The sequence below is a fragment of the Cyanistes caeruleus genome, chromosome 3, assembly GCF_971803275.1.
Source record: "Cyanistes caeruleus chromosome 3, bCyaCae1.hap1.1, whole genome shotgun sequence".
Lineage (NCBI taxonomy): Eukaryota > Metazoa > Chordata > Aves > Passeriformes > Paridae > Cyanistes > Cyanistes caeruleus.
In genome coordinates this window covers 90,338,531-90,350,731 of record NC_141703.1, presented here as the reverse complement: position 1 = coordinate 90,350,731, position 12,201 = coordinate 90,338,531, and the positions used below count along the sequence as shown (strand labels likewise).

The window sequence follows — 12,201 nt, the reverse complement described above, 5'->3', positions numbered from 1 at the left end:
GAGAAACCTGTGTTTGTTGCTCTCCAAGTGATGTTCACAAGGCATGGACTTCTAATATACAGTCTTGAATGAGCATAAAAAAAATTGAAATGACGTACAGAAAGCTTTGCACTGTACCATGATTCTGTTTAATCCTTAAACTCTGTATAGCCTGCCTTTTGTGCAGAATTATTCCAATGGAATTTGAGCCTCTTGAGTGTTCAGCCCCATGTGTTTGTCCTGTACATAGAAATATTTGCAAAGTCCTGATTATCTTTGCTAAAATTTATCTTGATGAAATTTCTCAATCTTAAGTCTGTTGAAAGTATGGACAGCAGAAGTGTTGGCCCTGGTGATAATTACTTGAGGCTGGACATAGGCAGAAAGTTCCCACATGGAACTAGATGGTTGCCTTTGGGGACAGGGGTTTTCCCAGAACATCCAGGTTGTGTTTGCATAGTGCCAGCAATGAATGTCACGACTTTAGAAGGAAGTTTCTCCTAGCTGATAAGAATCTGGAATCTCAGTGTGCCAGGAAACTGAGAGAAATGCTTATCTCTCCAGAACTGTTCAATACAACCAAACTCAGGAGTTCCCTAGCTGTTGTCTACCTTGTGAAATGTTGTGCTTGCAACACATTATTAGCATAAACATTTTTCCAGTGGTGCTGCTGTACTCTGCCCTGAACCAGTCTAAAACATTGTGCTTGTCTGCACCACTTAAAAAAAACACTTTATTTAACTCTAGTGCAAAGTAATGAGCTATAAATAGATTTTTGGAAGCCCTAGGCCTGGCAATGGTTGGCTTGGCTGCGGTGGAAATAAACCTAGAAGATTTCACTTCATGGAAAGTACGTTAGGTTATCGGTTAACTGTCTCTTCAATTCATCTCCTTCAAAGCCTACCTAAGAGCTAGAATAAGAGAGTATCTTTATTTAACCATTGTTCCTTTGGGAGCTATTTCATCCAGATCCTGGGCTGATGGATAAAGTGAGACATCCTGGAGGTAGAACCCAGTATCCCTTAGTCAAGCCCTCTGAATGGATGTTATCTGTCCAGAATTCCTTGGCCTTGTCAGCATGTCCTCTGTTGCTGCTGGATATGGCCATTACTGGGATCTTGCAAACAGAGGTGTTCTCTTGCACTGCTGCTGTTCCACTCTCTGGTCTTAAAATAATCACCTGCTCATCCAAGTATCTGGGAAGGGAGGAGGAACGAAAGAGATGTAGCGATGCTCTGAGTGTTTCTTGTTTCTGAGATAAAGGTTTCTTGCTCTTAAACCTGTGGGATTTTGAGCTTCTCTAACTTTTTTGAGGGGTGGCTTTTGACATTCTTCCTCTGCTGTCAGGTGCTTCCTTTGACAAGAGCTCAGCCACTTGGAGTGCTTTGTCCAGAATTGCAGGTCTCTGTAACCGTGCTGTGTTTCAGGCTGGCCAGGAAAATGTACCAATTCTCAAGGTGAGTTCCAAAAAAAAAAAGTGTTGGTCTTGTTCCTCACCACCATCCTCTTATAATAGTAATGAGATAACATCCTATGGGTCACACAAACCTGTAAAGTAGAGGTAGCTGCTATTCTTAATCTTTTCTGCAGTCTAGCACTCTTACAGGAAGTGTGCTGCAGGCAGGGGAGACGGGATTGAAAAGACATTTTTCCCACAGCAGAATCCCTGCCATCCGCTGCTACCTACACTCAGTTTGGGGGTCCAGATATTTTAGGCAGGGCTAGGAAAGACCAGAAAGCTTTCCTAGGCATTTCCCAGTATCTGGCTGTTCCAGGAGTTGCTATCTCTGGCATTTGGACGCTTCAAAGCTGCAAACACCTGGTGCTGGGAGATGTAAACATCAGAGCTGGGGGAGCAGTGGTTGTGAGATACTGTGGCTAGAGACAGTCTGCTCTCACTGGCAGGTCTCCTTAAGCTTGCAGTGGTTCAGCACTGGTGCAAATGCTGGCATAGCACCAGTTCATCCTCCTTCTGAACTGTGACCCAGCCAGGGCTGAAATTAACCATACAGTGCTTATAATCTGTCAAGTATTAGTCATGTTGCTTAGTAAACTTATTCCCAAGGGTGTTCTGATGCAGTGGTAGTAGAGCTGATGGAACAAGCTATTTTTCCCCAGCACTCCTCTGACTTTATCTTAAATCTATAAAATGTGACCTGAAGTTATAAAGAGCTGGAACTCTTCCTGTTTAAGAAAGGCTTGGGAGAGGGGAGTTTTGAGAAGTCTTCAGATACCAAAAAGTAGTGCAGAAATGAAAATAAAATATAAATTTCTCACAAAGAGACCAGAAGGGCAAGAAATACTTGGTTTCAATTGCAGCCAAGGAAACTCTACCGGGACATTGAGCACATACAGATCTTCTTGGGCTGAGAATTCCCATCTCTACCAGTGCCAGCCTTTATGGGGAAGGGAGATGTGGACAGATCAAATTTCTCCCAGAGGCTTGATAAGATGGTGTTATATTGGAGTGGGAGAGCACATGAAAGTGCTTCTGTGTGTATGTCATCAGTCTTCATCTCACATGAGCTGTTCTTCATGGCAAGCAGCTTACAGCAGTTCTTCCCAGAGTTTACCCTCCAGCCTCACTTGGTCTGACTGTACCTGGTTATGTGACTTTCTCTAACCCTTTAAAAGGGCTTCTTGAGTTTGTCACAGGAAGACTTCTACTCTCTCAGGATGGGAGGCTTGGCTTTCTGAAATGCAGTATTTGTTGGTCCTAGGTAGAGTAGAATTAGTTATTCTTTGCTTTCATTTAGTGTTATGTAGAAGCTGAGACAGGGCTGTGATAAATTCACTCTTAAAATCTATTTTAAATATAAAGTCTTCTGTGGTTGTATATTTTGATAGTTGTCTTCTTTCCTCAGCGAGCAGTGGCAGGAGATGCCTCTGAGTCTGCACTTCTGAAATGCATTGAATTGTGCTGTGGTTCTGTCAAGGAGATGAGAGAAAGGTATCCCAAAGTGGTGGAAATACCATTTAACTCTACCAATAAGTACCAGGTAAGCAAGTGTCCTCTTGAAAGGAGAGCTGCTGTGTGAAGTACTTGTGTAAATTTGCACACAGTGTGCCTCAAAACTTGTTCTGGCACCCAAATCTTGTCTAGCCATTACTTGCTTGAAGACTGCTCTGTAAATCTATTTTAACAGACCACAGTTAAACTGTGCAGGAGCTGCACTGACATGAAGGTGTCAGCTGCTAACAGAGGATCAGACATGCTCTCCATCTGTGTGGCAGTAGTGCACAGAGCATGGAGAAGCTCAAATCTGGGAATAGGAATGAACTGCTGGGAAGTGACCTTAACAGGTGGTACTTGGATACAGAAAAGGTCATTACAACACCTGCAGTTAAATGTTAATGCTAAAGAATGCACAGATTCCTTAGTTTGTAAACCTCTTTAGAAGTGTGGGTAAATGAAAGCTGAAGCAGAATATCACAAATGGCCCTGAGCTGCTATAGTTGCAAAACATTGATGTTTATTGCTCGTGTCCTTCACAGTACATGTTTATAGAACAGATTCATTTCTTCCACCCTTAGCTGTCTATCCACAAAAATGCAAATCCATCAGAATCCCGTTACTTGCTGGTGATGAAGGGAGCTCCAGAGAGGATCTTGGATCGCTGCAGCACCATTCTGATTCATGGGAAAGAGCAACCACTGGATGAGGAAATGAAAGATGCTTTTCAGAATGCCTACCTTGAGCTGGGAGGCCTCGGGGAGCGAGTGTTAGGTAAGGAAAAACAGCCTTATTACATTGGAAAAGATTTGTCCTTGGTGTTCCTGTGCAGTCCTCACAGATTAAGTGAAGGGTCACTCTGTTCCTCCAGTGTAACCATAGTATTAAGGTCACTTCAGCAGTTCATGTTGGGACAGTCCTGCCTTTATTCTGAAAGGCAGCCTGCAAGGTTTGGTCTCTCTCGGCAGCAAAGTCGCTTAGGTCAAAATGCAGCAAAGCGTTTGGGACCTTTCCTGGGATCACATGGGATTGGGTTTATTCCATGGCACAAGAACCAGGCTGTGTCTGAACACCTAGCAACAGCTGGTTGTTATCAGAATAGGAGTGTGACTCCTGTCTCAACAGCTCTAAGCTGCCCTGTTATTCTGGTGTAGCTGTTTGCAGAAGCAATAAGTGTTCTCTGCCTCCTGATGAGTAGGAACAGAGTAAACGTGGGTTTGCTGTGTTACAGGATTCTGCCACTTGGCTCTGCCTGATGATCAGTTCCCTGAGGGCTTCCAGTTTGATACAGACGACCTGAACTTCCCTGTAGACAAACTCTGCTTTGTAGGACTGATGTCTATGATTGACCCACCTCGTGCTGCTGTGCCAGATGCTGTTGGCAAATGCAGAAGTGCTGGGATCAAGGTAATGTATTCCTAGGTTGATAATCTGTGGAAATAAAGGGCATCCTTGACCTCCTGTTTTACTATAATGTGAGTGGATGAAGTAATTGATCAGGATTTAATTACTACAGGCTTAGTTTCTAAGCTAAATACAAATGGTTGTGTGTTCATGAACTGAAAAATGAGTGAAACATCAAACTGCTAGGGCACTGGCAGGTGCTGAGAGCATGGTGTCCCAATCACATGATTTGGCTCAGGGTGAGTTCTGCATGTGCCACAGTACTGACTAAAATGAGAGGAAAGCACAGGCTGGAAACAGAACTGGCTCCATTACCTCAACACAAGCAATTTTTGTCTTCCATCCACCTCCATCTCTCTCATACTGTTAGCAGGTTACTGCCTGTACCTCAGACTTGCTCTGTGCCAGGGCTCATGAGTAGAACAAAAGACATGTGGCCTTTTCAGTGTAAAGGGCCCTGCCTTTTGGGCAGTGTTGCTCTGCAGTACAGGCAAGGCTTTCATGGCAGTCTGTTTGCATTTCAGGTTATCATGGTTACCGGAGACCATCCGATCACAGCCAAAGCCATTGCCAAGGGTGTCGGCATCATCTCCGAGGGCAATGAAACAGTAGAAGATATTGCTGCTCGACTCAACATTCCTGTCAGCCAGGTCAACCCTAGGTAATATCTGCTGGGAAAGGCCAGAGCTGTTCTAAGGACTAAGTATTTGCCTCTCTCTTTGCCTTGGATAATCCCTCAGCATCTTCCCCCCAGATGTGAAAAGCTTGGCATTTGCTTAGCTCAGCATATTGCAGATCTTCAGTGTGTATCATGAGTTTGTGAAGAGTATGTGACAAGATGGTCTTAAATGTGAATGTCTTGTGTGTGGGAAGTACTTAAGAGTAAGACTGTAGGAGAGCAAAGAGAGCAGGGCTTCTGCCAGGTAGAGGAGTTTACACTAGTGCATACAGCTACAAGCTACAAGCAGAATAAATGTAAAAAGGGAACTCCTTCCTCTTAGGGGTTAATGCTTGCCTTCATAGCCTAGCGAGGACTGAGGCATCCTCAGAAAATGTGCTTTGGCATAAGCAGGCTGTTTGCAGAATGGCTGGGCAGTCTGCATTGCTTAGCTTGACCCAGCCTGTGTTTGGGCTGGAGGACAGCCATGTAGCTTATGAACTGTGAATAGAGACACCCTGTGAAATGAAGTTGCTTGGGGTTTTTTTTGTTTTGGTTGGGATTTTTTTTAAATTTAGATTTTGAAGGTAGCTTCAAAACCCAGCAATGCAGGCTGGGGTTGGCCAGGCTGTATGACTGAGCAGGTCAGCAGCTGGCTGTAAGGGTGGGGAAGGAATTTCCCTGTCTAAACTGGGTGATGTCAAGAGCTGTGTGGATAGTCTCCTAGACCTATAAGGGATGGTATGCTGGGCTGGAGAGATGGTATTTTGCTGCAGCATGTAGGGTACCAAACCAGTCTAAATATAACGTTGCATGCTTTTGTGGCCAAAGGGTGTAAATTAGTTGGAACTGGCATGGTGTGAACACTCTCTGTGAAGAACCATGTGTCCCCAGTCACATGGTCATCAGTCTATTGCAAAAAGGATTGCCTGCAGAAGACAGCAGCATCTCTAGAAACCTTGGAAGCTAATTACCTGAGCCAGCAATTCCCTTTTTTCAGAGAGGCCGAGATTTGTGAAAACAACTAGTCTTTGCCCTGATGCACTTTGGAAAGAATTAATTGTTCACGAGTGTTTTTTTGTCTGTCGCTTGGTTTTGTTGTCTTTTTCTTGGTGTTCCCCATCTGCCTCTCAAATTTTGAGCATCAAACCTCTGTGCAGAGGCTGCCTGGGGTTAGTATTTAGTCATAGCAGAAGCTGGTCTTTCCCAAGAGCACTGAAGAGCCTTATATTTATGGGGCAAGTACAGCTAATGAGAAACTTATTGTGAAGTAAAACAAACTTTCTCTTGTTTGCAGGGATGCCAAAGCTTGTGTGGTTCATGGCTCAGATTTGAAGGACATGACTAGTGAGCAATTGGATGACATCCTGCTTCACCATACAGAAATTGTCTTTGCCAGGACATCTCCTCAGCAGAAGCTTATCATTGTGGAAGGCTGTCAGCGACAGGTAAAGAGAGGGAGAATAAGGATGTCCTATTAGAGAAATGCATAGACACACATGTTTATGAATTACCAGGCAGTTCTGCTGTTGAAGTGTTAGGGCTGAATCTCCTCAGTGCCCTCATGTAAAGGGCCAGATTAAACTTACGATGTCAGGCTGCTATACAATACATAAATATAAGGAAAACATTCAGTTTGTATTGATGCTTTCTTCTGATCCTGGGATGTTCATTTTAGTAAACTTAATTCCTAAATGCTCTGGATGTGCTTGGGAGGAGAGGAGAGGATCCAGCACGTTCAGGGGTTGTCCAGTGTCTCCTTTGGAGAGAGCAGCTTGGTTCTCTGGATGAGCCTCATCAGAACAGGGGAAGGGTGAAGGGAGGGCAAGGAGGAACTGAGGTCTCTTTACAGCCAAGTGAAATAGTTTTTGGTGCCTCACCTGAAAGGCAGGAGAAAGCTTTTTCTGCCTAAAACATCTTACGTGATGATTTCAGTCTTGCTATTCCTCTCTTTGTGACTAGGGTGCCATTGTAGCAGTCACAGGTGATGGTGTGAATGATTCCCCAGCCCTGAAGAAGGCTGACATTGGTGTTGCTATGGGTATTGCTGGCTCAGATGTCTCCAAACAGGCAGCTGACATGATTCTGCTGGATGACAACTTTGCCTCCATTGTCACTGGGGTTGAAGAAGGTGAGTCTGTAAGCTGTGTGCAGTGGTGGTAAAATAATATTGCTTCAGCATCCCCTCTGTAATAGAGGCACCTGGGGGGCTCTTCTTTGAGCTTGCCTCCATGAGAAGAGTTTTCAAGGAGGGTAGCACTTTCCATCCTCCCTTCAAAGTTTTATTCCTTTCCATGGGTGTTTGACCCTTTATGATGGGTAGAAGTAGGAAGCAGCTGAGTAACAAAAGCTGCTTTGTGCTGTTGCCTGACACGTGACCTTACAGTCATCTTTGCCAGCTGAGTGTGACATTTTGCTCCCTGGTGGAGAAGTAGCTCTCAAACAGGAGGTGTACAACAGAGGGTCCCTCTGGGGGCTCTTGATGATGTCCAGAATCCAAGGCTTAGTATCCTACTGCTGTATGCAGTAAGCCCTGGTTGCTGTGACCAAAAGTGTCACTCTCCACAGGTGCTGCTGTGCCGGGTGCAGTCTCACCCTTACATACAAGAGAAGCCCTTTCATTTGCTGCACTAGTAGCATTTTGCCATTTGGTGTTAGCACTGAAGCTGCCTGTGAGCTGCTTGGCTGCTATCTGCTGCTAAGTGAGAGTTATCCTGTTGTCTCTTCCTTGCCCAGGGCGTCTGATCTTTGATAACCTGAAGAAGTCTATTGCCTACACCTTGACCAGTAACATTCCTGAAATCACGCCGTTCCTGATCTTCATCATTGCAAACATACCCCTTCCTCTGGGAACAGTCACCATCCTCTGCATTGACTTGGGCACTGACATGGTGAATGTGGTTTTCTTGTCTCAAGAAAAAATGTGGATGTTCTTAAATACCCTAAAGAAAGGACAGGTGGAAGGAAAATGCTTAAATACAGTTTTCTCTAGTGTTCTGATTTAAAGTAAGCAACCATCTGATACTTTCATTCACATTCATCTCATGGCTCTTGAGTTTGAGGATCTCTCAGCTCCCTGTAAGGACAATCTGAGGATAGGGAAGGGGGTAAAGAGCTTTTGGAATATCACAGCTAGGGCTTTTGGGGAGTGCTATTTCTTGCACTGAATACACAGGACAGGGAAGACTGTACGGTGGAGGATTGAAACTCTTCTAACAGCAATCCTGCCACCCTCAGGTCCCTGCTATCTCCCTGGCATATGAGCAAGCAGAGAGTGACATCATGAAGAGGCAGCCCAGAAATCCCAAAACAGACAAGCTGGTGAATGAACGGCTGATCAGCATGGCCTACGGGCAGATTGGTAAGCTGCTCTGTTTTCTCTGGCACCAATTTAAACCTGGTGGTAGCAGGGGTTGTACACAGTCTTGAGTCAGTGACTGCTCTGCTTATTTTGGTAGGGTTGAGGTTTGGGGTGTGTAAACCAGAACCTCAGGCTGTAAAGACCTTGCCATGATTCTTCCTCCATGGCTTATAGCAGTGGCTTGTGCAGCTTGATCCATTGAATCGCTTTCACAGTAATTTTGTTTAATTGCACAGTGCTGTAAAGGAACTGGCTGACAACCAGCTCTCCTCTGGTTCAAACTTGTTCAGCAAGAACATAGATCCCATTGTTTGTTTAATTAGAAGTAAAGGATTCTCTCCAGCATATCCCTAAACACACAGCATTAGGAGCCTTGATTAAAGGCAGCTACAGAGACGTGCCCAGTTCACAGGATGGGAGCTCATGCATAATTGCAGCAGACCTCGGGAACCTTCTTGACTGTATTTTGCAAGGGTTGAGGGTGGGCAAGGCAGAATGAGAATACAAAGGGAGTTTTATCCTTTAGTTTTGTCCTTGAGTACAGTGCCATCACAGCACAGGGCAGAACAGAAGTAACTGTACAAAGTTGGGGGCAGAAGCTGCTCAGCAAAAGGGTTGCAGCTGAGTTTGATGTTAGTGTGAACTATTTCTACAGCTGCTGCTTAGGACACTGAGCCCCACAAGGAGTTATTTTTAAGGTGGTTAGGGTTTCCTGCAAACTGTTGTGCTCTGTTAGTAATTGCACAGTAGCTTCATCAGTTTTATTATCCTTTCTTACCTGTTTAGGTATGATCCAGGCCCTTGGAGGCTTCTTCACCTATTTTGTAATCATGGCAGAGAATGGGTTCTGGCCTTCTGGCTTGCTAGGGATCAGAGTTCAGTGGGATGACCGATGGATTAATGATGTGGAAGACAGCTATGGGCAGCAATGGGTAAGTTTTGAAGTATAGCTTAGAGGCTGCCAGCCAAAACATGAATGCCTGCTGAATTTGATGTGAGTGCCAGAGAGCAAAGGCAGCATGTCTGAACGAATGCTCTCTGCTTTGTCTGCTTCCTAGACCTATGAACAGAGGAAAATAGTGGAGTTCACTTGCCACACAGCCTTCTTTGTCAGCATCGTGGTCGTGCAGTGGGCAGACTTGATCATCTGTAAGACCCGAAGAAACTCTGTCTTCCAGCAGGGGATGAAGTAAGTCAGCCTGTCCCTGGAGGATTTAGAGTTGGACTCTGTGTGTTCTCTGGCACACAGCATTCTAGTCCTTCATCCCAGCAGTGTCTGGGTGTTTTGGCAAAAGTCATGACCAGACTGCCTTGGTAGTGGGTAAAAGACTGGGTGCTCTCTTCCTTGTAGCACTTGATTGTAGACTTGCAGTTGTCAGGCTGAGACAAAGAAATGGTGGCTTCTGTTGGCATTGTCTGTGGGAGCTAGCCCTACCCCAAAGGACACTGACACTCCAGCAGAGAGCCTTGATCTCTTGATCTTGTACATCAAGAGATCTCATGGCATGAACCCCAGCCATCTCCTGAATTTGTGATGAAAGCAGTTTCTGGTTGACCTGATCATGAGCTGTCTCTGAAGGGACTGAAATACCATCATGGGCAGCACTGCTTGGATGGATGATCTGGTAGTCCCCACCTGATGAACTTCTGGGCTGGACTGCAGTGTGTTTCCATTCACTCCCATGTGGCAACTAGGTGTTTTTTAGGATGTCATCTCTGAAAGTACTTTTTCCGTGACTTCTTTCCTGTCTCTTCTAGGAACAAGATCTTAATATTTGGTCTCTTTGAGGAGACTGCTCTGGCTGCCTTCCTGTCCTACTGCCCTGGGATGGATGTTGCTCTAAGGATGTATCCTCTGAAGTAAGTTGCATCATGCTTTTTGTGTAACAGATTGTACCACAGAACAATGGTGCTCGAGTGGGGAGAGGAATAAAAGTAATTGTGAACTAGTGGAGCATCAAACTTGGTCTTAAGAGTTCAAGCTAGAGGGTGTCAGTGATCCTTTGCTGTCCAGTTGCACACCAGCGTTTTCTTCACTGTATGTGGAATGTTTATGAGGAGCCTCCTGTTCTGTGCCTTACTAAAAATCAGCGATACAGCTTCAGTACCAGTGTGCTCTAGTGCAGCTGCCTCTTGCACTTACTTGCACGGAGTATTTTTCTGCACCTCCAAAGCAAGCTAGTTGTATGCTGTAAAATCATAGGCCAGCTGACTCTTAGGTACTAAAGAACTGCTGAAGGTACTAAAGAACTGCTGATGACGTCTTGTGCCTTTTTCCTACGTTCCTTGGAAAGAGAACAAGTAGAAAAGGCTTTTAAAAGCTGCTACTTAGATGCAGATGACCGGTTGATGCACAGTAACTTTCCTAATGGTTGGGAAGGTGCCAACATCTTAAGTGTTGCTCAACAGCATTGCAACATTTCATGGCAGGGTTTAGTCTTAAGCCAGAGGACTGTTCAAAGTTTAAGTGTCATGAAATCTTCATGGGAAAAAAAAAATAATTCCTGGTACATCTTGCATTCCATTCAAAGTGTTGGCAGGAGTTGGGTGCTGAAGTGTGAGTATTTCCTAACAAGAAAGCTGCCCAGTGCCTGCAGCAGCGGGATGTTAGTACGGGTAAATCACGAGGGAAACAATACAGTTCCGGCAAGCAAGGCTCTGGGCACAAAGGTTGTGTACTTAGAGGAAATATTGCTTGATTGGTAGGTGGGGAGGTGCTAGTACAGAGATGAGCAAAGGTGCTGTGACACACCCTGTATTGGAATTACTATCCAAAAGTGGATTAATCTATTGCAGCAGAAAACCTGGTTTTCTGCTGCAAATTCTTGGCTTGGAGGATTCTTGACTGAACTGGCAAGCTGGGTCATGCCAGCCTTCCTGTGCTTGAGTGTGCCATCAAGTCAGAGCTGTGCCAGGCAAAGAGCACCTCCACTGCCTGTGTTCTCACTGTCTGCTCTCCCAAACAGGCCAACCTGGTGGTTCTGTGCTTTCCCATACTCCCTCCTCATATTTGTGTATGATGAAGTCAGAAAGCTCATTATCAGACGCAACCCTGGAGGTAAGAATATGCTGCTCATCTGTGTGTTTCCTTCCCCACCTCTTCATGCTGCTGAACTCTCCAGAAGCCCCAGCAAAGCTTGGGGACCCCTAAGCACTATTTGGGACTGTATTTTGCCTTGTTTTCCCCTTTCTCAACATTAATTGTGCAGTTAGTTCAAATTAGGGACTTCTTGCTGTCCGTCCCTACATTCTCTCCCATTATACAAAAGTGCAGATACACTGAAGTAGATGGAAAAGACTAATTAATGCTTGGGTGGTTCTTGAAAGCTGGAATAGGTCCTGCAAGCTGGAGAACATCAATTTGGCAAGATTTTCCCATTGTGACAGGTCACTTATTAGCTCAGTTGCTACAGTGCAAGTTTTCAAGAACCTGAAAGGAGCTTTCATTAACCTCATATTTGGTTTGCCTTGAGACTAACTCTGCTTTCTCCCTCCTTTTCCTTTAGGCTGGGTGGAAAGAGAGACCTACTACTAAAAAGTACCTGTAAAACATTCCACGCACAGCCCATGCCACCTCTCCACCATCTCCCCTGTGTGCATACTTCATCTTTGCAAGAGCAGAACTGTGCCTGAGCAGAAGTGAGCTGAAACTAAAGGAAACATGAAGAAACATGGACTGGAGGAGAAAGCAAGGGGGAGGTTGGGGTGGGGGGAGTGTCCGACCATCAGTCCAGGGGGATGAGAGTTTGAGTAGTTTTATGTGCCTTTATGTTTTTGTAAAAGGAAACTGAAGATTTTATATGTGGATTTTTACAAATAAAGATGGATTATAAGAGGATGCCCCCA

The 12,201-nt window shown here is 45.0% G+C and overlaps 1 protein-coding gene across 1 annotated transcript in view; it reads left to right on the top strand.

Annotated features, from left to right (window-relative positions):
- Positions 1-12,201, top strand: part of ATP1A1 (ATPase Na+/K+ transporting subunit alpha 1) — a 26,247-nt gene extending 14,046 nt beyond the window's left edge. Inside the window, exons 10-23 of the mRNA XM_086882819.1 lie at positions 1,327-1,436; positions 2,844-2,978; positions 3,514-3,706; positions 4,164-4,339; positions 4,861-4,997; positions 6,292-6,442; positions 6,957-7,125; positions 7,731-7,885; positions 8,232-8,355; positions 9,142-9,287; positions 9,414-9,544; positions 10,114-10,215; positions 11,322-11,413; positions 11,862-12,201. Coding sequence (XP_086738945.1) covers positions 1,327-1,436; positions 2,844-2,978; positions 3,514-3,706; positions 4,164-4,339; positions 4,861-4,997; positions 6,292-6,442; positions 6,957-7,125; positions 7,731-7,885; positions 8,232-8,355; positions 9,142-9,287; positions 9,414-9,544; positions 10,114-10,215; positions 11,322-11,413; positions 11,862-11,890 — 1,850 coding nt within the window. The 3' untranslated portion in view covers positions 11,891-12,201. The remainder of the gene's footprint in view (positions 1-1,326; positions 1,437-2,843; positions 2,979-3,513; positions 3,707-4,163; positions 4,340-4,860; positions 4,998-6,291; positions 6,443-6,956; positions 7,126-7,730; positions 7,886-8,231; positions 8,356-9,141; positions 9,288-9,413; positions 9,545-10,113; positions 10,216-11,321; positions 11,414-11,861) is intronic.